The sequence below is a fragment of the Myotis yumanensis genome, unplaced genomic scaffold, assembly GCF_028538775.1.
Source record: "Myotis yumanensis isolate MYYU_CA2020_CCGP unplaced genomic scaffold, mMyoYum1.0.hap1 SCAF_3, whole genome shotgun sequence".
Classification (NCBI taxonomy): Eukaryota; Metazoa; Chordata; class Mammalia; order Chiroptera; family Vespertilionidae; genus Myotis; species Myotis yumanensis.
In genome coordinates, this window is record NW_027223754.1 from 161,476,770 (window position 1) to 161,495,970 (window position 19,201).

At 55.8% G+C, this 19,201-nt stretch overlaps 2 protein-coding genes and 1 long non-coding RNA gene across 3 annotated transcripts; 1 reads left to right on the plus strand and 2 right to left on the minus strand.

Moving 5' to 3' along the window:
• Nucleotides 1-5,475: 5,475 nt before the first annotated feature.
• Nucleotides 5,476-9,006, minus strand: HOXC8 (homeobox C8). Its single transcript, XM_070407725.1, has 2 exons — nt 8,540-9,006; nt 5,476-7,183 (listed from the first exon to the last, which is right to left on the minus strand). The coding sequence occupies exons 1-2, from the start codon at nt 8,973-8,975 to the stop codon at nt 6,891-6,893; spliced, it is 729 nt and encodes a 242-aa protein (XP_070263826.1). The 5' UTR covers nt 8,976-9,006; the 3' UTR covers nt 5,476-6,890.
• Nucleotides 9,007-15,242: 6,236 nt separating this feature from the next.
• Nucleotides 15,243-18,403, minus strand: HOXC9 (homeobox C9). The gene is made up of 2 exons (XM_070410091.1): nt 17,473-18,403; nt 15,243-15,790 (listed from the first exon to the last, which is right to left on the minus strand). Exons 1-2 carry the CDS (start codon nt 18,008-18,010, stop codon nt 15,546-15,548), a joined length of 783 nt encoding a protein of 260 aa, XP_070266192.1. The 5' UTR covers nt 18,011-18,403; the 3' UTR covers nt 15,243-15,545.
• LOC139007075 (uncharacterized) lies at nt 17,606-19,201 on the plus strand. The gene is made up of 2 exons (XR_011470826.1): nt 17,606-18,506; nt 18,962-19,201. It is a non-coding gene; the product is annotated as an uncharacterized lncRNA (long non-coding RNA).

The following is a 19,201-nucleotide window of genomic DNA, read 5'->3' on the forward strand; positions in this document are numbered from 1 at the left end:
CACCAATTATTAGGGAGAGCCCGGGCGCCCCAAACCCTCCGGGCCGCCCGATGCTGACGTCCCTACCCCGGGAGCCGGCCACGCCTGGAGCCTCACTGCCTCCACTCACCCCGGAGGCCCGCCAGCCGGCGAGGCCTGGGCTGTCCACCCAGGCTGGGGCCTCCCCAATGCCCACGTCCGCCCAGACAGGGCCGCTCCTCGCCCAGAGCAGCCGGGCCGAGGTGGGTGACGCTGTCCAGTATGGATCCTGGGTGGGGTGGCCGCTGTTGGGGGTGGGGGACGCCCTCCGGGGGAGAGAAGGCAAATAGGCCCCTTTGCTCCCCGCGCTGGAGGAGCACGAGTCCCCCACCCCCACCCACCCGCCCGCCGTGCTGGGCACCTCCCCTCTTTCCAGCTGCTCGAATGGGAGCGGGAGCAGGGGGTGCGCAGACGCTCTCCCCTCCGCTGACGCTCACCCGCCACCAGCCTCCCCCCCTAATTGCCAATTAACAGGCCCCGCCGCCCGCCCGGCGGCGCGCTCTTCCTGCTCCGCGGCCCGGCCCTGCGCCCGCACTGCGCATGTGCGAGCCCGGGCCGCCACGCTCTCCGGGAGGGAGGGGGCTGCGCAGCGGGGAGGGGCGCTGCAAAGTTTGTTTGGGGGTTGGGGGGCGCCGGCTGCAGCCTACAGGTCCTCTCCTCCGCCCTGGAGTTGGCGCCTCTGGGCCCCCTCAGCCCCGGTCCCATTAGCCCAGAGGCCGCAAAGCCAAATACCAGGTAAGGACGCGGTGAGCGCCGGCGGGCGGCGGGCGGCGCACTAGACCCGGCCTTGAGCCCCGCGGGCGCAGCCTCCCGCCGCACCCCTCACCCCCAACTTCGGCGCACAGTGACATCAGGACAACACCCCCCCACACACTACCTAATATTCCAGTTTAACCCAGTTCCCCCCCTCCACATCTCCTCCCCACAATGGCCCACGCGCCCACCCCCTCGCACCCCCGCTCCTCTCTACCCGAGACCCGCCGCTGCCGTCCTTATCTTGAAACCGCCACCCAGCCACGGACCATTAGTTACATATTTGAACCAATAAGGAAACACTTACCGGGCGCTGCTGTCACTCTCCCTCTCCCTCTCTCTCCCTCTCTCCCTCTCTCTCCCTTTCCCGTCTTTCCTCATTCTGTGCCGCTGCCGAGCCTGTCTCAGCTCCACACACTCATATATACTTTATATAAATTTTAAAATAAAAAAAAATCCTAATAACCAAAAAGCCAAATAAAATGAAGGGGAGTTGCAAGAAGGGGGCAGGCGGGAGCGCCGCGGGGAGGGGCGGGGAGGCATCTGCAGCTCCGGCCTCAGCTCCCGCGCCGCAGTCCTCCTCCCCTGGGGGGCCGAGGTCCGGTGGGGAGAGCGGTGCCCCCAGCTCCTGCCTCTCCCCCTCCCCCCTCCCCAGGTGCCCCCAGCTTCCGGCGACTCCACCTGGGAGGGAAAAAATTAAATGGGGGGGGGGGGAGAAAATAATTATTAATCAGATTAATAAAAAAAATACTGCTAATGAAGGGAGCACCCAGCGCAGGTTTCCCTGGCAATGGTTAGGCTCTTACGGGGAGGACTGTTCTGAGGAGCGCTCCGAACGGACAAACCACAATAAAAAGTTCACGTTCATGGATGGAATCCACATGACTTCTTGTGGCCAATCCAACTTGTGAGTCGATCGTAAACTTTTATTACTCAGCTGTAAATTTTCTGCAAACAACCGGGAATGCGATGCATTTGTGTAGCGTGTGCAAATGGGCGCCGCGGTCGCCATGTTTACCCAATTCTCTCCGAGAGGGAGCAGCCCCCGACTCCCACCGCACCCCACCCTCCGCCCGCGCCCCCAGGCCCGCGCTCCGGTCGGTCGGGCGCAGGAAGGGCGAGGGGGATGCGAGAGGAGGCAAGGAAGGGTTCTGGCGCTGAGTCGGCTGCCTCCCTGTGCCATGCCGAATTTTAAATATTTCCCTTAATAAGTGGGTTATTAAGGTTGGTTCTGGGGGAACCGAAGCTTTGCAAAGGTTTGTGACATTGGGGCAGTGGGGGCTGGCAGGGTGAAGGGACTGACAAGGGATGCGCTCCTTCCCCGGGCCTTTTTTTTTCCTGGTAAGTGAACAACATCCTTCCCAATGGGGTGTCTGGGCAGCCCCCCACTGCACCCCAGACAGGAACGGGAGGGGCAGGCCTGAACTGACGTGTCTGCAGAGCCCAGAGGGCTTAGACTGGCCCTGGGCAGTCCTGCAGAGACAGCAGGAGGGGTGAGAATTGGGAGCCGCTTCTAGAACCCCCAAAGCACCTCTCATCCCCAGGTTCCTTTTTCAGAGAAAATACATTCCCCCCCCAAGACCACCCCTATTGTCCAGTCTTCTCAATTCCAAGGTTGAGATGGCAGCTACTCCCAATCTTTTTAGAATTAAAAATAAAATGAAGGCCCAAGATCTTGGTTCCCACTTCTTTTTCCTTTAGGTGCAAGGCAGTTTGAAGCCCTTTCTGTCTTGTCTGGTAGCCCACACCCGCCTGCCTTTTTTCAGAAAAATTCCCCGCGTCCTGGCAGCTGAGACACACCTTGGAGGCATTGAATAAAGAACCTCATCCCTCCCTAAAGTCCACCTTCGCTACTAAATTCTGAGCACCCGAGGCACCCCACCCTTCTCCAGACCCCAAATCCTGGCGATGTGTCCAGTGTGGGGCTCAGAATAAAGTCCCCATAGAGACCAGTGGCCCATCAGTCATCGCCCCATCATTCTTCTCGCAGCTGGAGATTTGAAGGCCCAAGCTCTCCCCTTGGACCCACACGGAGTTGGCGCGGGGACTCCCAGGGCTGGGTGCCCTACCCCAACCAACAGGGGTCCCTCATCCCCTCCCCACACTTCCCCCACAGAAGCGAAGCAGTTCCCTCCGCCGGATGCAGGGACCTCGTTTCTTTTACAAACCCACCCATAAATTTTATAACAGGTAGTTAAAAATTACAACAAGGAAGCGCTGGCCCAGCTTTTCACAATGGGCCACAGGGAGAAAGGGCCAGCCCTGCGGGCAGCTCGCCGGAAATTTTACTTCTAGTCTGTGACACAACCTGTCCCGAGTTCGCTCTAATTGGGGCGGGGGACCTTCTCCAGCCGCTGGGGCAGCTCATTGGGAAAAGATGAGGATGGAGAGGCCAATCCACTCTCCCGTCCTGGGGTCCAAGGAGCCGTGCAGGACATTCAGCACCCGCTTCACCTCCCTCTGTCCCCACTCCCTGTAGGCCCGCACCTCCCCTGGCCTCAGCGATGAAGTGGGAGAGAGAGCGAACGTGATGAGGAATTTCTTTAAATCCAGAGAAACGAATTTGCCCCCCAACTTAATAGCTGCATTATCCCGCCTCTACGGTTGAGATTAGAATAATAAATTCAAGGCAAAATGAGGGAGATGCTTCAACTCAGCATTTTGAAAGATACTATTTTTCACAAATCACAAATCGCTTTCGGAAGCCACTTTGATTGGCTAATAAAAAAGTAAAGAATGGGAGCGAGTTCTAACCACCGCAGCCGAATGGTCCCCATTCCCGTAATGGGACGGCGGGAGCGTTAGGGAGACGCGCTTCTAAAAAGAGCGCATCCTGCTCGCAATTAAATTCCCCCATAAAACGGGTTTTACCTCCTCTTCTCTCCAAACGAGAAAACGGAGGCGGCGGGCAGAAGGGGTGGGGGAGTGGGTGCTATGAGAGGGGGCGGCTCGAGCTCTCGAGGTCTGGCCCACGTCTCTGGCGACACCCGCTCCATCTGCACCCCGCCCTGCGACGCCGGCTGGGGCCACGGGCATTGCCGAGCAGGGCCAGGGATGAATGGGACATTTGGGGAAAACGAGGTGAGAGCCTTCCGAGCCACTCAGTGCAGGGTTCAACCCACTCAGCTCCTGGACCAGCGGTCTTTAGTAACAACATTCATAATTCCACATTTAAAAATGAAACGGCCCTCCGCCAGCCCCCTGAGTCTGGAGAGGATGGGCGCGCGTGGGAAGGCCTGGGGTGAGAGCTAAAGGCTGTCTTTAGGGCTGTCCTGGCGGATAGCGGGTGTCTCGCGCAGCAAACCGGGTTACCTGGCCGGCACTGTAGCCCTCCGTAGTAGGGACCCCAGGTTCCGAAGGATTTCCCCCAGAGCCGCTCAGAGCTGTGCCCAGCTGCCCCCAGCCTGGGCTTTCAGTCGGCACCCTCTCTCGCTGCAGTAGTTCCCTATCCACGATCCCCGACTCAATCCTATTTTCAGGATCACTTTGCGTGGGAGCCAGGACACAGACGGGGTGGAATTACACAAAACAAGAGTTGGCCTGGGCCTAAGTCTGGGAAAATCATTGAGAGAGAGAGAGAGAGAGAGAGAGAGAGAGAGAGAGAGAGAGAGAGAGAGATCTGGCTTCAAAATATTTCAGTCTTTGGGGATCTGGTTTTTAAGAACAGAAGATCTCATCCCCTCCCCTTTCCCCCTCTCCTGACTGAGCCAGATGACTTGTATCTCTGGAATTTGGTATTATTTGACCAGAATCTTACTGGCATAAACAGATTTCTCTAAGACACCCCCCCCCCAGGGAAGAGTGAGAGACCGCTTTGCCCCCCTGAGTCCCTTAGCCTTTGACCCTTTATTTTGGAGAATGAGGAGTCCAATGAAGACTCTCCTTACCCTACTGTGGCTGGAGAGGAGGGACTGTCCACTCAGCAGGCCTGTCCCTTCTCCCCAGGCCAATGGCCTGCACTATGAGGGCAGGGCAAGGCAGGGCAGGCTGCCCAAATGCCAAGGTGAAGCCTGGACTGGGCGTGAAACAACTAGAGCAGAGGCTGGAGTAGGAGCAAGTGGGTTAAGTGAGGGATGGCTCTGTGCTGACTGAATTTGAATTTCAGAATGTGGGCCCACTCTGCTTGGTGCACCAGCTCACGCACTTTCCCCTTCTTCTCGCTGTCCCCCCGCCCCCGGCTTAAGCTTCCTCATCCTTAGGCATCTTCCAGCCAAGTCCTCCAGGCTGCCTTGAGCCTCATGTCTTCCCCATCGTGTTCACTGTTCTAGTGGTGGGTGCTGGCTGCCCAGGGTTGGCCATGAGAGGCATGTGGCGATCAGAAAGAACCTCATTGCCTCCTCCTCAGCCCCAGCCCTGGAAATGAAAAGCCTAGCTTTGGGAAGGGCATGGGGGCAGATTCTTTGTCTGGGCCCAGCCCAGGGCTGAGGAGGAGTAAGGTGGATAAGTGGGGAGATGCTTTCTCCCCATTGGGATCCTGGCATCCAGAAACCCACTTTGTTTGGAGCCAAGGTTTTCCCAAGAGCATACTGCTCTTCCTCCTCCTCTTCATCTCCCTCCTTTCACCTGCCCTCCCAGCCCAGCCTGCCCTCTCAACTCTACATGAGTTCCACCCCCCACCCCCCAAAGCCAGGTCAGTGGAGGAGACCTTGTCCAGAGAGTTACGAAAAAAGGATGAGGAGGGGAAGAGGGGCAGGTCATGGGGAGGGGGTTTTGGAGAAAGAAACAAGTCATTCCAGATTCACATATTTTTCTCCTTTTTTAAAATTTTTATTATGACTCACGTATACAATACAAAGTACTTGGACCAGGAACAGGGCTGCCGGGACACAAAATCTACATTCATAGCTGGACGTAAAGACAAATGACCAAAAATTATTATTATAGATATATTTTTAACGTTTTTTTTTCCTTTCGAGCACATTGCATAAACAGAGAATTCAAGACAGAGTTAACTATACATTCAGTGCAATTTAGTTCTACTCTACTGGGGTTAGAAGCACAATAAAAGCGCACAGGACCGGCGAGCTAGGCAGTCTCAGTTGTTGGGTTTTCTTAGTGAAATAAGCAGCAACAAACGACAACAAAACCGCATTACGAATACTCTCAAAGCAGGATTTCTTTCTATAGGTAGTGATAAAATACGTTGGAGGTTGTTTTTTTTTTCATTTTAAAATTTTTCTCTTTTTTTCTCCCATATTAGGATTTCTAAAAATTTCTCTTTTTTATTTTTCAAGATTATTGCAGGTTCCCTTTAGGTAGTATGTTAAAGATATCAGTATTATTATTATCAGTATTACTATTATCAGTATTATTATCAGTATTATTGTTTTCATGATTATGGTGATTTCTGAGCACTAACACTAATGCAGCTCAGAGGAAGCTAGGCCCAACGACAGAAATCAGACAGCGAAGGGGAGGGAGGCATGGGCCTGAGTGACCATGGGATGAATAGGTAGGATTTTCAGCAACTGCAGGTTCCTGTCTACCCTCTGGAAAGGGTGGGGGTGGGGTGAGGGGTGGTCTTCCTAATGGGGGGAGAGGAGCCCCAGAAAGGGAGAAGGAATATTCCTTGCTGTCACCTTTTTATTTCTTTAAACATTTCCCCCTTTCCTTTCCTTCCTTCATTCTTTTCTTTCCTTTGAAAAGAAGTAAATCTAATAATCTAATCCTAGCATAAACACAAAGCCATGAGTCTTCTTCATTTTAAGGGGGGCTCCCCTCTAAAATAAATACCAAAGGAGCAGGGAGGTGGGAGTGTGGCAAGAAGGGGCGAGAGAGGGGGCAAAGAGGGCAGGTCTCAGACCTTACAATCCTGGCTGGTCTCTGAGGGTGGGGGTAGGGACAAGTGTGTGTGTTGGGGCAACGACTGAGACAGAGACTCCGAACTTTTCGCTGTGTCTCAGTCTCCCCCCTCCAGCCCCCCAACAAATAAAGATGGGGGAAGTCCAAAGGTAATAAAACCAGAACTGCAAGTATCTGACAGGTAGTTAGAGTTGTGAGTGTCATTCTATTCTCTATAAAAGCAAATGACAGTCGTAAACTTCTCAATTTATCCGCTACCATAAAACGAAACTTCAAGGGAGTTGCTAAAGGGGGGGGGGGGGGTCTCTCTTTTTTGCTTAGTCCTTGTTTTCTTCCTTTTCCTCCTCTTCTTTCTCCTCTTCCTCGTTTCCTTCTTCCTCCACCTTCTCCTCATCTCGGGCTCCGGGCAGTTTATCCTTGTTGTTCTCCTTTTTCCACTTCATCCTTCGGTTTTGGAACCAGATCTTCACTTGTCTCTCAGTCAGTCCCAGGGCGTGAGAGACTTCAATCCGGCGCTTTCGTGTCAAATAAGGATTAAAGAGAAACTCCTTTTCTAGTTCCAAGGTCTGATACCGGCTGTAAGTTTGCCTTCCGCTGCGCCGCCCAGGAGCTGGACAGAACAGAACCCCAGTCTTGTTATGTTTGGGTGGGGGCTCAGCTTTCCCCTGCCATTCTTTCTCCCCTAAAGTCCTCCTTCCGATCTCCCAGTTCCCTTTCCTCCCGCAGAACAGGCAAGGGCAGATGGGCGAGAGCAGGCAAGGGCAGGAAAGTTTGGGAGCTTGTTTTGGTTTGCTTCACCTTGGGAGGTGGGTGAGGTGGGGGCTGAAAGGGGGTCTGTCTGGAACCTGGGGGATGGCAGGGGCGGGGGGGGGGGGGGGGGGTCAGGGTACTCCCGGGGCCTGCAGTCCCAGGAAAAGGGCCCTTGCAGCTTTGTTTACAAGTGCAGAGTGGCATTTGGTGAGCAGGGCTGGGGACGTCTGTTTCCCCCCAAAAAGGAAAAAGGTCTGGGGGTAAAGAAGAGGGGCTTTGCTCACTGTCTCCTCATCAAATCTCTCTGACTAAGGCTTTGCCAGGAAGGAAAATAATTGATCTCCTGGAATGTATCACTGCTTGGCCTGATTGCTAACTGGAGACCAGCAAATAAATCACGGGCCATCCCCGCTGGAACTTGTCGCTTTCTCGCTTCCCCTTTTACTTCGAAATTGGGCCAGGAGGGGCCACCCTTTGAGGGGCACATGACCTGCGTCACTTTTAGGGTCTTCAGGAGATTCAACTAGCCTTTGACTGGGGGTAGGTTGGCTAGGCTCTCCAGGACCTCAGAGCCCTCCAATCTGTCTGGTCCCTCCTTGAGAGCACTCTTCTCTCCTCTCTGGCTTCCTCTCTCCTCTGCAATGGAGGGAAGTACAGCAAAGTTGGGGTAGTGGCCCTAAGGCCAGCTCTCTGACAGAAGGCAGGGGGTGCCCCCAGAGAGCCAGAGCACCTGTTCTTGGGGTCTTACCACCCTCTGGCCCAGACAGGGGAGGGAGACAGGGGTCTCCCTTCACCCCAGGAAAGCCTGCCCACTGTCCTGGAGAAAGGCTCTGTGCCTTATGGAGACCCTGATTGCTCCAAAGGCTGATAACCTCAGGGTCCTCAGGCCCCTTCCCAGCCACCTCACCAACTTTGATCTTAGAGATGGTCAGAGGGAGAGACGGACAGACAGACAGAGGTGAGAAAACGATTTTTAACCCTTTGCACCCAGACACCACCTTTCCCCCTTCACCCCAGTCCCCCCAATATCCCGGGCAAGCCCCGTGCCTCACCCCCAGCTGAACCTCCCAACCTCCAGAAACCCACTCAGGCACCTAGGTGGGGCCGGGGAGACCCCAAAGCCAGGAGGGAAAGCCAGGACAGACAAAAAGGAGGCAAGGGAGGGGGAGACCCCGGAGCGCGGGAGACCGAGGGGGAAAGAGAAAAGGCTTCTCACCGTGGGGTCTCATCCATGGAAACATGAGGCTGGGAGACGAGTTTTGATTTAAGTGGCCTTGTCCTTCGCTACTGTTAGTGTTGGCGGAGGATTTACAGTCGGGATATTGCACCACGCTCGCCTCTTGCTGAGCCCCATAAAGGGACTGTCTGGGGAGCGCCTCGTAGCCATAGAATTTGGAGGCGTCTCCGTGGCAGCTCAGCGAGCACGGGTTCTGCTGGTAGCCCGAGTTGGAGATGCCCGAGGTGCCGTGGTGGAAGAAGTCTTGGACGTGGTGCGAGGCGTGCTGGAAGCCGGGCGCCGAGCCGCCGGGCCCGTACACCAGCGCATGGCTCCTGCCCACGCTCTGGGGGAACCGGCAGTCGTAATAGGCCGGTTCCAGGGACTCGCCGCCTTTGTATTTGGAGAACAGGGGGTTGACGAAGTAGGAGCTCATGCTGGGCACATGAAAACCCGCCGCCCCCTCCCCTCTGGCTCGAGACTCCCCCGCCCGGTACCCCCGAAACTCCCCTCCCCCCGGGAGCGAACCCCCGGCCGGCTGGTCCCCGGGGCTGGGCCGGGCTGGGCGGGTGGGGGCGCCGGGGCCGGCCGGCCGGCTCACGCAGCTCCCGGGCTGGGCGGGCGGCGGCGGCGGCAGCGGGCGCGGCGGCGGCGGCTCTCTTCACTGTCGGTAGGTAGAGCTCGCGCTCCCTCACTTAGCTCTTTCCTTTAACAGCCCAGGCGAATTCCTCAGACTCCCGGCGGTGGCGGCGCTTACACGCGATTCGCGTTCATCAATCCACGACATGAAGACAGGCGAGAGAGGAGAGAGAGAGAGAGAGAGAGAGAGAGAGAGAGAGAGAGAGAGAGAGAAGGAAGGGATGGTGGGGGGGTTGAGGGGTTCAGAGCTGGGGGGGACCTGGAGGGAGGAGAGGAAGGGGGAGGGATGGGGGTGTGGTGTATATGTGTGTGTGTGTGGGGGGGGGGGGGGGAGCCAGCCCAAGCTAATGGCTGGGGCCAGTTTTTCCAAGGTGCGCAGTCAGATCTGAAGGTGCCTCTCCCCCCTCTTCTCTTTCCCTTCCTCTCTGAGAGAGATACCTGAGCCAGCAGGTCAACTCAGGTTACCTCAACAGGTATAAGGCCCCCAGGGGACCGACGCCAGCAAGGGAGAGCAGGTTCCCTGAACCAAGAGGCGGAATCCTATGGGGTCCTTAAGTCTGGAGACTTTGAGGAGGAACAAGCACATCCTATCCCCAAACACTCCAGGCATCAGACAGCACCATGCCTCTTGCCCCTCCCCTGGGTGGGAGGCTGCCCTGTCTTCCCAGGTCCTTGAGGCTCTCTGGCTGCCGCTATGGGTACAGAAGAGGTGGGGTCCCTGCATACACCCAGCCCGGCTGCACTGCCCCTTCAGACACCAGCTCCTGCCTGACGCAGGAAGCCCAGGCAATGGCCAGGAGCTTGGCTGGGGGTTCTGAGCGCAAAGCTGCTTGTGGGGACAGAGGAGAGGGCAGCTGGTGGATCTCTGGCTTCTGGCTGGGTTGGTTCAGGATGTTTCTTCTCAGGAGGCTACTTGTATCAAGGTTGGAGGAGGCTGGAGCAGGCCTCTCACTTGTCCCCACATACCCTGACCCCACATACCCTGACCCCACATACCCTAAGCCCATATACCCTGACCCCATCATAAGAAATGCCAGCTCGCCCTAGACATCCCATGGCTTCTCCTCACCCCCCACTTCCCCAGGCAGGCTGCCCAGGCCAGGATGTGGATGAGAACTGTCAACAGACACTCTTTAAATATTTACCCACACTTTCTCTGGGCGGTTTCCCCCACCCCCAAGACAGGGTACATGCAAGTTAATTCTAATGCACCCTTCTCTGGCCATATGTGCGTGCAGTTATGTGGGCTGAACACAGACAGAGAGAAAAGGGAGAAAGTGAGAGAGCTGTAGATATGTGTGCTGTGTGCATACGAATGAAGAAGAGGAAGAATGATTTTTCTGGCCCTCTCCCAGTACAGTGTGTGAGGTTGTTACACACAGGACAACACTGAGGTACACTGGGGATATACAGATACTGTATATGCTACCTTCCACCCTGAAAAACATCAAATGCACGCTCACTAAACTATCATGCCTTGAAGCACCCCTGTCACTTCACAAATACTGTGCACACACATGCACACCCAGGCACATAGGAAAACAATGCCTAACAAATACACGCGCAGCTTTAGCTCTTTGCATCATGAACAAATTTGCTACCTATTTTCCGTCCACATCCTGAGGCTTCCACATCCTGGATGAGGAAGGAGGCAGAAGGAAACCAGATCTTTTTCTTCCCCATCTGGAAGCCAGCTCTGGGTATGGAAGAAGGCATGGCAGTGCAGGGGAGGATGGTGTTGAGAGAACAGAGCCTCCCCACTCCACCCCTCTATTATCTAAATAATTTCTGGGGAAATGGCCACCCTTAGCCACATTCTCCAAGGAGATTCACTGATGCCCAAGCAAGAGATGCTTCCTCTATCCTCTCAATTTAGAGAAACCCACCCCCATCTGAGTTCAGGGCTGCCCAGACTCTGTGAAGCCCAGACCATGGACCCTGGAGCAGCAGGAGGGGAGGGTCAGAGGAAGGCTGTGCCAGGGCTTCATGTCTCCCTAGGGCCCAGGATAGTGGAGGACACGACAGGGAAGAGCACGCTCCAGCCTTGGTTGCAGCCCTGCCTTCTCTGAGCCTGCTCTGCAGTCCTGAGCGGATCCGGATGGACTCTGGGCTCCCAGCATCTGATCACCCGGACTGTCATAAATACTTTTTCCTCCCTGCCTGGGAAGAGGAGGCTCGGCAGGCCGGGTCCGTTCTGGAGCCTGCACCTTATCTTTTAGAGGGTGGAGGGGATATCTCTACAGTTTATGGTCCAGCGAAATCCCTGCCACACAGCTATTCTTCCGGGTCTTTGTGTCTTGGAATGCGACTGTCCTGAGTGTGCCGCCACCACCACCACCACCACCACCACCACCACCACCACCGCCGGCTCCAAGAGCCCACCAGTCCTGAAAACCCTGGCCGGACTTGGTTTCCCCTTTTGGGGGGTCCCTCGCCTTTTCTTCCTTTCTTTCATTTGATTGTTTTTGTTTTTTTCTTTTACACGTAACTGGTTGATTTCCCTTCGGGAGCCAGGAAATAAAGAACCACAAGCAGCCATCCTCGCTTGGGAGTCTCTGTCCCTCGCCTCGAGGCCTGCACCGCCTTTCTAGGTATCGCGGATTTATGTTCGTTTGTCTGGGTCATTCTGCCTTTTTGTGTTAATTACGCGCTGCCTGCTTCGTTCTTATCTCCACCGCAAAGCGATTATTTTCGACACCCGCCCTCCCTCGCCTCCCTCGCGAACCTGCTGTCAGAGCCAGGGCCCATCTCCCGCCACCGCTCGCGATTTATTTACACCTCGCAGGTGAGAGGATTGATTTGCTCAGCCAGTAGGGCCGGGCTGGACCGGGGCGCGGGGCCTTGTCGCCACTGCTCGGAGGAGCCGGGCCTCAAATGTCAGCGCGGCCAGGCCGGCCAGGGGCACCGCCGCCGCCTCTAATATTGAACAACAGCGCCACCTCGCGTTCATTTTCTCCAATGCAGTCCAGCTGGGGAAAAAGCCGAGGGAGAGAGCAAGCAGGTCTCAGGCTTGGCCCTAAGGTGAAAAGGGGCAGGAAGGAGTTTCCAAATGGGGGAGGAGGAGGAGGGTCCCTGCAAGGGAGTTCCCCCGGGACCGCTTTTCCTTTGTTTTATAAGTTCTGGAGATAAACCTGTCAAAGGTCTCACACTATTCTCTCTTTTTGAAACCTTCTCTTCCCGCATTAAGAGACACCATGCAAAGGAACTGCCGGGTTCCTTCCTCCTCCCCTCTTCAGGCGCATTTCTGGGCTGGGAACACCTCCGCGCACGCCGACGCACGCTCTGAAGCTCCCGCAACCACCTGCCCAAGGCTGCACCCTGAACTCCTGGCTCTTCTTACCCTGCTGCTGGTCCCGCACCGCCTATTCCGCCGCTGCCCGCTGGACTTTGGGGTGGGACTCTGACTTCTCCCGGCTGTTTGCCCCCTGGTTTGCAGCCCATCCCTCTCTCACGCGCGCTCTCTCCACCTCTCCCTCCCAGCCAGTGAGGTCCTGTTCTCCGTGGGCCATAGACAAAACATTCCTATAATCTGATTTCAAAGGAAAGAGTGTCCACCTTATTTAAACCATAAAACAATTAAGCCCAGACGTCTAGCCAGCTCCGCGCTGCTGTTTTGTTCGGCCCCATTCAGAATCCAGCGCAGGGAGACAAACAGCGCCATAAAAGTGGCATTTCGGTGCTGCGGAAATGTACCTATCCCCGGCCTTTCCAAGTGGAACAACCTTTAGGGTTTTGTGATTCTGACAAAGGAGCAGAGGAGAGGTGGGAGGGGACGAGTAGGGCAGGAGGGCGTTTGCTAGCCCCTTTGCCCCAGCTTTCGTTTCTTTCCCCAGATGTGTGTTGTGTCGTGGTGGTTTTAACTCACAAATTATAATAAATAAAAATTGAATCCAATCCTGACCTGCAGGCGGCTGAGCTGGTACTGAACAGTGGGCCTGGGCGGGTGGGCCTGCTCTGGATCCCGCGCTCTCCTCAGGGCCCTGGAGCCCTGCGCCCTCCTTGCTGCCCGCATTCAGGCCGGCAGGGCAGGCTGCAGGAAGCAGGCCCCGCTGACGGCCGAGGGGAGGCGAAAGGGCCTTGGAACAGGGGCGGGTGGAAGCCCGGAAAGGCCGCGAAGCTCAGGGCTGGGAGAGAAGCCTGAGTCCCCGCGGTCAGGACCCGGGCAGATGGGTGCCTCGTTCCCCAATGGGTGCGGAACTGAGGCCAGGGTCACAGAATAGCAAAATGGCCAAAGGGAGGAGTGAGGCGGCGAGAAAAGCGAGGAGAAATCTACAGGCAAAGCACCTTTCAAAAGGACCAAGGAAACAATGGATTCTGGAATGGGAAAGGATGTGTCTTAAGCGGGAAAGAGGGGAGGGTGCTTCAGCTACTGGGAACACCACTCCGGTGTCTGCGACTTTTGATGGCCCAACTCAAAATATCATCAACACAAAATGTTCACCCCTTCCCACCTTCCTCCAGTCCCCAACAGGGGAGCGTTTAATGGAAGGAGGGGGTAGGACATTCAAATGATGGGGAGGGGCCGGTCCCTACAAGTGCCTCACCAATCCTGTAAGACAATGCAATGGCCCAGGGAGCCGCACAAGGCCTAGGGTCCCCAATTATTTTCTTTTATGATACACCCCAAGAATTCAGAGCAACACCCTGCACCCTCTCCAGAATGGGCAGCCTGAGATATTAAAGGGCTATATTTCAGGCAGTCTGAGTTTAATAGTTTCCAGATTGGGGGATTTCCGAGAAAGGGGGCGCCCAGGCAAAGGCATACCCTGCAGCTTGTGTCTGCTTCTGATTAGCAGATGAAACTGCCAGTTCTGGGGAGGGCACTCTGGGGTACAGTGCAGCTGACAGTCCCACCGGGCTGTCAGACACACATCTCTACCTCCTTATGCCTGGGGTCCTTCAGCCACCAGAGAATGTTCCACGCCTGACTAATCCCTGAGTAGCTTCCTTGGGCCCTGGCCACACTACCCCCCAGAAATGCTGCAGCTGCACAGCATAACCCCTGCACCCAAGACCAACATTCAAGCTAACCATTAGAGAGACAGAGAATACACTGAGAAGTAAAAACTAAATCTAATTCTGATTTTTTTGGCTTTGCCATCTTTCTCCTTCCTTAATATATCTCTCTCCTCTCTCTCTCTCTCTCTCTCTCTCTCTCTCTCTCTCTCTCTCTCTTCCTCCTTTTATTCTCAACGAAGTCCTCAGCGCCTATTCTCCCTGAGGCCTGCTGGCCTTCCTCCTCTAAACTGCACACCCTCCCTACTCAACCCCCCTAGCCATCCCTCGAAGCACCGATGCAGTCAGGCAAGAATCCAGCCCGGGCCCTCACCCAGCACCCAACTTTCATCTTCACCTATCTCTTCCCTCCGATCTCCTGTACTCATAAATTATTACAATTAATTACAGCGAGGGAAAGCCATTCATGCCATGCCCCCACCCTCCTGGACTCCATTGAGCTACCAGGAAACTCCTAGGCAGCTATCAGAGCAGGCACAACTGGACCCAGGCCTCAGCAGCCTCCACCCACCCTGGAGCCCTCACCCACCCCACCCAGCCTGGAGAAAAGCAGCAGGCACTTGCCCTCCCGAGGTCAAGAGAGCCCCTTCCTGGCTCCAGCCTCCCCCAAAGGATCTGAGCACTTGCCTCCTCCACGACAGCAGCCTGGGAGCCACAGGGAGGAGAAATAATGAGAACTGGATGCAGTTGGGTTTCTGGTTTTTTAAGTGACTTCCATATATTAACACAGAGCTGTTCTACCATAACAAACAGAAGCACGTTACAGGACGGACGCGGGGGGCTGATAGGAAACACTGCTATGTACACGCCCGAGGCACCGGCCTGCGCGCTGGACCCAGCCTGCGGCACCATCCCCGGCCCTCGCCCCTCAGCTCCCGGGCTGGGAATCATTATTGTGTGTGTATGTGTATCTTTTTTTGTACAAAATCTGCACGCAGAGCACCCCAGGCCTGGGGAGAGATGGCCCGGACCAAATATGATACAGGAAAAAAAAAATAGAAATATAGCGATTCAAGTACTGGCTTCTCTGAAGAAAGGAGGAAAAAAATCACATTGTGTGTGTCGTTTATTTCAGTTGCGCAGGAGAAGAGAATGCGGTTTCTCTCCCCGCCTCCTGATCCTCGCTGGGTAGAACTAACTCTAAAACACCAATTTCTCAACACTGAACCCTCCCAAATCGCAAGAGTTTTCCTTTTCCCTTTCCTTTTTTTTTTTTCTTTTTAAGCTGATTGGCTTTTCTCTATCTTGCTCTTTCCTTTCCTTTTTCGTGCTCTCTCCCGCCTGGGCTGGGTTTTTTGTGGGGTTTTTGTTTTTCCCTTGGCTGTGCCGAGGCAGCAGGCCGGGGCAGGGTTTAGGATTGCTCCTTGTCGGTTTTCTCTTTATTCATCTTTTTCATCTTCATCCTCCGGTTTTGAAACCAGATTTTGACCTGCCGCTCGGTGAGGTTGAGAACCCGGGCCACCTCGTACCGACGGTCCCTGGTTAAATACATATTGAAGAGAAACTCCTTCTCCAGTTCCAGCGTCTGGTACTTGGTGTAGGGGCAGCGCTTCTTCCTCGTGGAGCGGGCGTGGATCCAGTTGGCCACGGGGTTGCCTGGAGGGCCAAACACAGGCAGGGGTCAGTGGAGACCCTTTCCAGACCAGGATCCCTGCCACTCCACCCCCAGTCTTAGCCAGGCTATCAAAACCCAATAATTGAACCTGAATTTGGACACGTTTTGCTGTAGGCATTTCCCCTCACTCCTTTTGCATTCTGCCCCCCTCCCCATGTCCCCCTACTTCAGTTTCCTAAAACTGTAGGAAATCAAAGCTATCAAAGCCCCAACAGTCTGGTCCTCAGCTTCAAGAGCAGTAACTAGAGAATATCCTCATAAAAAGTCCAAATTCCCAACCGTTTCATAGGCCCATAAATGCTTCTCTCTCTTGTTTTTTATTTTTATAGTGAGGTCTCTCTCCTCCCCACTTCCCTCCTCCTTTGCCCCCTCCCATCCACCCAGCCCACGACCAAGTCCTGAAATTTCAGCAGTTCTGCTTCCTGACCCTGAGAGTCCCTAAGCCCCTCACTACCCTTTCCAGCGCTGTTGCTCATCTCCGCTCTCCGAGTTCAACCCTGCTGAGGCGAATTCTCAGGGTGATGCTGGGCTAGGAAAAGCCTTCCTCCTCTTCCCCAGAGAGCTGCTGGCCTTGGAATCAGCCCCCCCCCTATATGTGAGCTTCCCTGTTTGACTTCCAGGGCCCCCACCCCTCCTGCCAGCCCCAGGACAGGCTCTGCAGGAGCTAAGCCTCCAATTTCAGGTTTATGAGAGTAGCTGAGGGCAAGGAGGGAAGGCTCAGAGGGGTATAATTAGGCCCTGGCCCCTTATGGGGCTGGAGGAAAGGATTTCCTGGAGCCCCCTCCTGGGACTCCCCCAGACACTTCCTCACACCCAGGGGGGCTGCACCCCTCCCCTGCTATTTCCCTTCTTTCTCCTTTCCCTGGCCCTACAGCTCCCACCTGCCCCTCCCCACCTACCCCTGCCCTTCTTTGCAACACTTAAAGGCTCCTATCTCCCAGATTGGAGTGTGTGTGTGTGTGTGTGTGTGTGTGTGTAATTCTCTAATTAGGGGAGATGTCTCTCCCCACTCATCCCTGACACCCCCATTTTCTACCTTCTCTCCTGCAGACCCTCAGAAGAGGGCTTGCAAGTTTGAGGCTGGGACCCCACTTCTCTCCCCCAACTCTGCAAGTCCTGTCTCTCCAAGTTCCCCCAGACCCTGCACTCAGTGGTCCTGGGAGAGAAGTCCATAGACCTTGAGTTTTATTAATCTCCAGTGGTGTGAGGACCCCCCCCCCCCATGCTGGCTGGGAGGTAGGGTGAATTTTCTCCCTGCCCCTAGTGTCCTCCTCATCTCTGCCCCATCCCACCTCAAACCATAAAATGAACCTCGCCCCCACCCCAGCCCCTGGCCCTGTCTGCATTTCTTCGAAAGTAACGACTGAGCCAAAAAGCCTGGGGCTGGGGGTGTGGAGGGCGGGGGTCTCTCCTCCAAACCTGCTCCTGGGAGAGGAGCCCCCCTCAGCCCTCTCCCAACCTGGCTCCTCGGGGGCCCCCTTTCAGACCTTCCTGCCCCTGAAAGCTCCCCAAGGTAATTCGCTTTTATTGAGTCCTCACCCCCGCGCCCTCACCCCTCTCCCGCGCTCCCTGCGCCACTCGGAGGGGCTGTAATCCGGCTCCCCCCGCTCGGCCTCTCCTCCCCTCCCGCGCCGGTTGTAAAGGAAAATTGCTCCCAACTTACTGGGGTCCAGGTCGGCCTTCTCCTCTTTGTGCTTGCTGCCGGCGAGCGCGTCCGCCTCGGGCGAGGGCAGGGTCTGCGGGGCGCGGTCGCGCAGCTCCCCGGGCGAGCCGTACATGTAGTCCGGGTAGCTGCGGCCGTCGCCCGGGCCGCAGTCGGCGCGGCGCCCGGGGTAGGCGTCCGGCTTGAGGGCGTAGTGGCGGCCCCCGGCCGGGAAGCTGGGGAAGGAGACGGCGCCGGACAGCGGCTCGAGCCAAGTCCGCATGTAGCGCGTGTCGGCGCCGAGGTGGGGCTGGGGGCCGTACGGGTGGTACACCACGGACGACTGCGAGGGCACGGGCGCCCACGACGTGCTGAACACGGCCGGCTTGGGCGCGAAGCTACAGGACGGAAAATCGCTACAGTCCGGCACCAAGCCGCTGGGTCTGGCGGCGGCGGGGTGAGCCCCGGTGGCCGGAAACCTGGACGCTAGGAGGTCTTCATTGTCGTGGGAGATGAGCGAGTCCACGTAATAGTTACTGATGGGCCCCGTCGCCGACATCGTAACGGGGTTTTACATACATAAGATTATTGTATGAACTGTATATGTACTTTTTATCTGCTCACAGAACAATCAAGGCAGGTAATTATTTTTCCAGCCTTTTCCCCGCAGCTCATTGGCTCCCCGGCCCCCACGTGATCGTATTTACCCAAAAATACGGCGCGGATCAATGCGCAGGGGCTTTTTTTTTTTTCCCTTGCCTTTTTTTTTTTTTTTTTTTTATACCTTCTCCCACCCCCTTCTCTGCTGATCCCCGCGACCTGCGTTTTCCTGGGGGTCCGGAGCTCTGGACCCCAGGCATCCGTCACCCCCTCAGGACAACTCGTCTCTCAGCAAGAGAACCCCCTTGCCCAGGTCCACCCATAAGCAGATGGCCTCCCGCCCCCGCCCCCAGGAGGATTTCTCAATGGGGTGAAAATGCCAGTCCCGGAGCCCAGGGTCCCCGGACCCCCGGGGCGGAGCTGGGCGCCGGAGCCTGGGCACCGCGGCCGCCGAGGTAGGTGGAGGAACTATTTCTTGACGTAATCTGTCTCTGTCGGCCCGACGCTCCCGCAGTCTCTGCGCGAGCCGAGATCAGCGATTGTCAGTTCGGAACGTGGCTTTTAAAAATGCGTTTTTAAATAGTGTGTATGTATGTATTTCTTTCAGGAGCCGCAGCAGCGAGAGAGGGAGGGTGGGAGGGGACTGGAGAAGCTGGGGTGGAGGGAGGGAAGGAGAGAAAGGGGAGAGGTGCCTCTGCCCTGGCCAACTCAGCCCCCCAAATATGGGGTAGGGGAAGGTTAGGGAAGGTGGTCCGCGGGTGGGAGGGGTAGGACCTCTGGACCTCAGACACCTTTGGCATCAAAAGTCCTCTCTCTGCTTCGGTACAGATATGCAAGCACCTCTATTTTAAATTTATTGTCTCTATCTCTCTCTCTCTCTCTCTCTCTCTCTTTTTTTTTTTTTTGCCAGCTTGAAGAAGTGGAGGAGAGATCTACACAACTTAAGTGGGGCAACCCCATCCCATTTTCCTGCTCACCCACCTTGGCCCCAATTCCATCTCTGGGACACCCTGACCCCCCCAAAAAAGAAGTCACCCCTGGGTTCTGTCTGCAGAGAGCCAGGGTGAGAGCGGGCAAGGCAAGAGAGCGACCTCAGTCGTGGGCAAGTAGCTTGTTTTTACGTCCTTCAATAAAAATTTTATGAGGATCA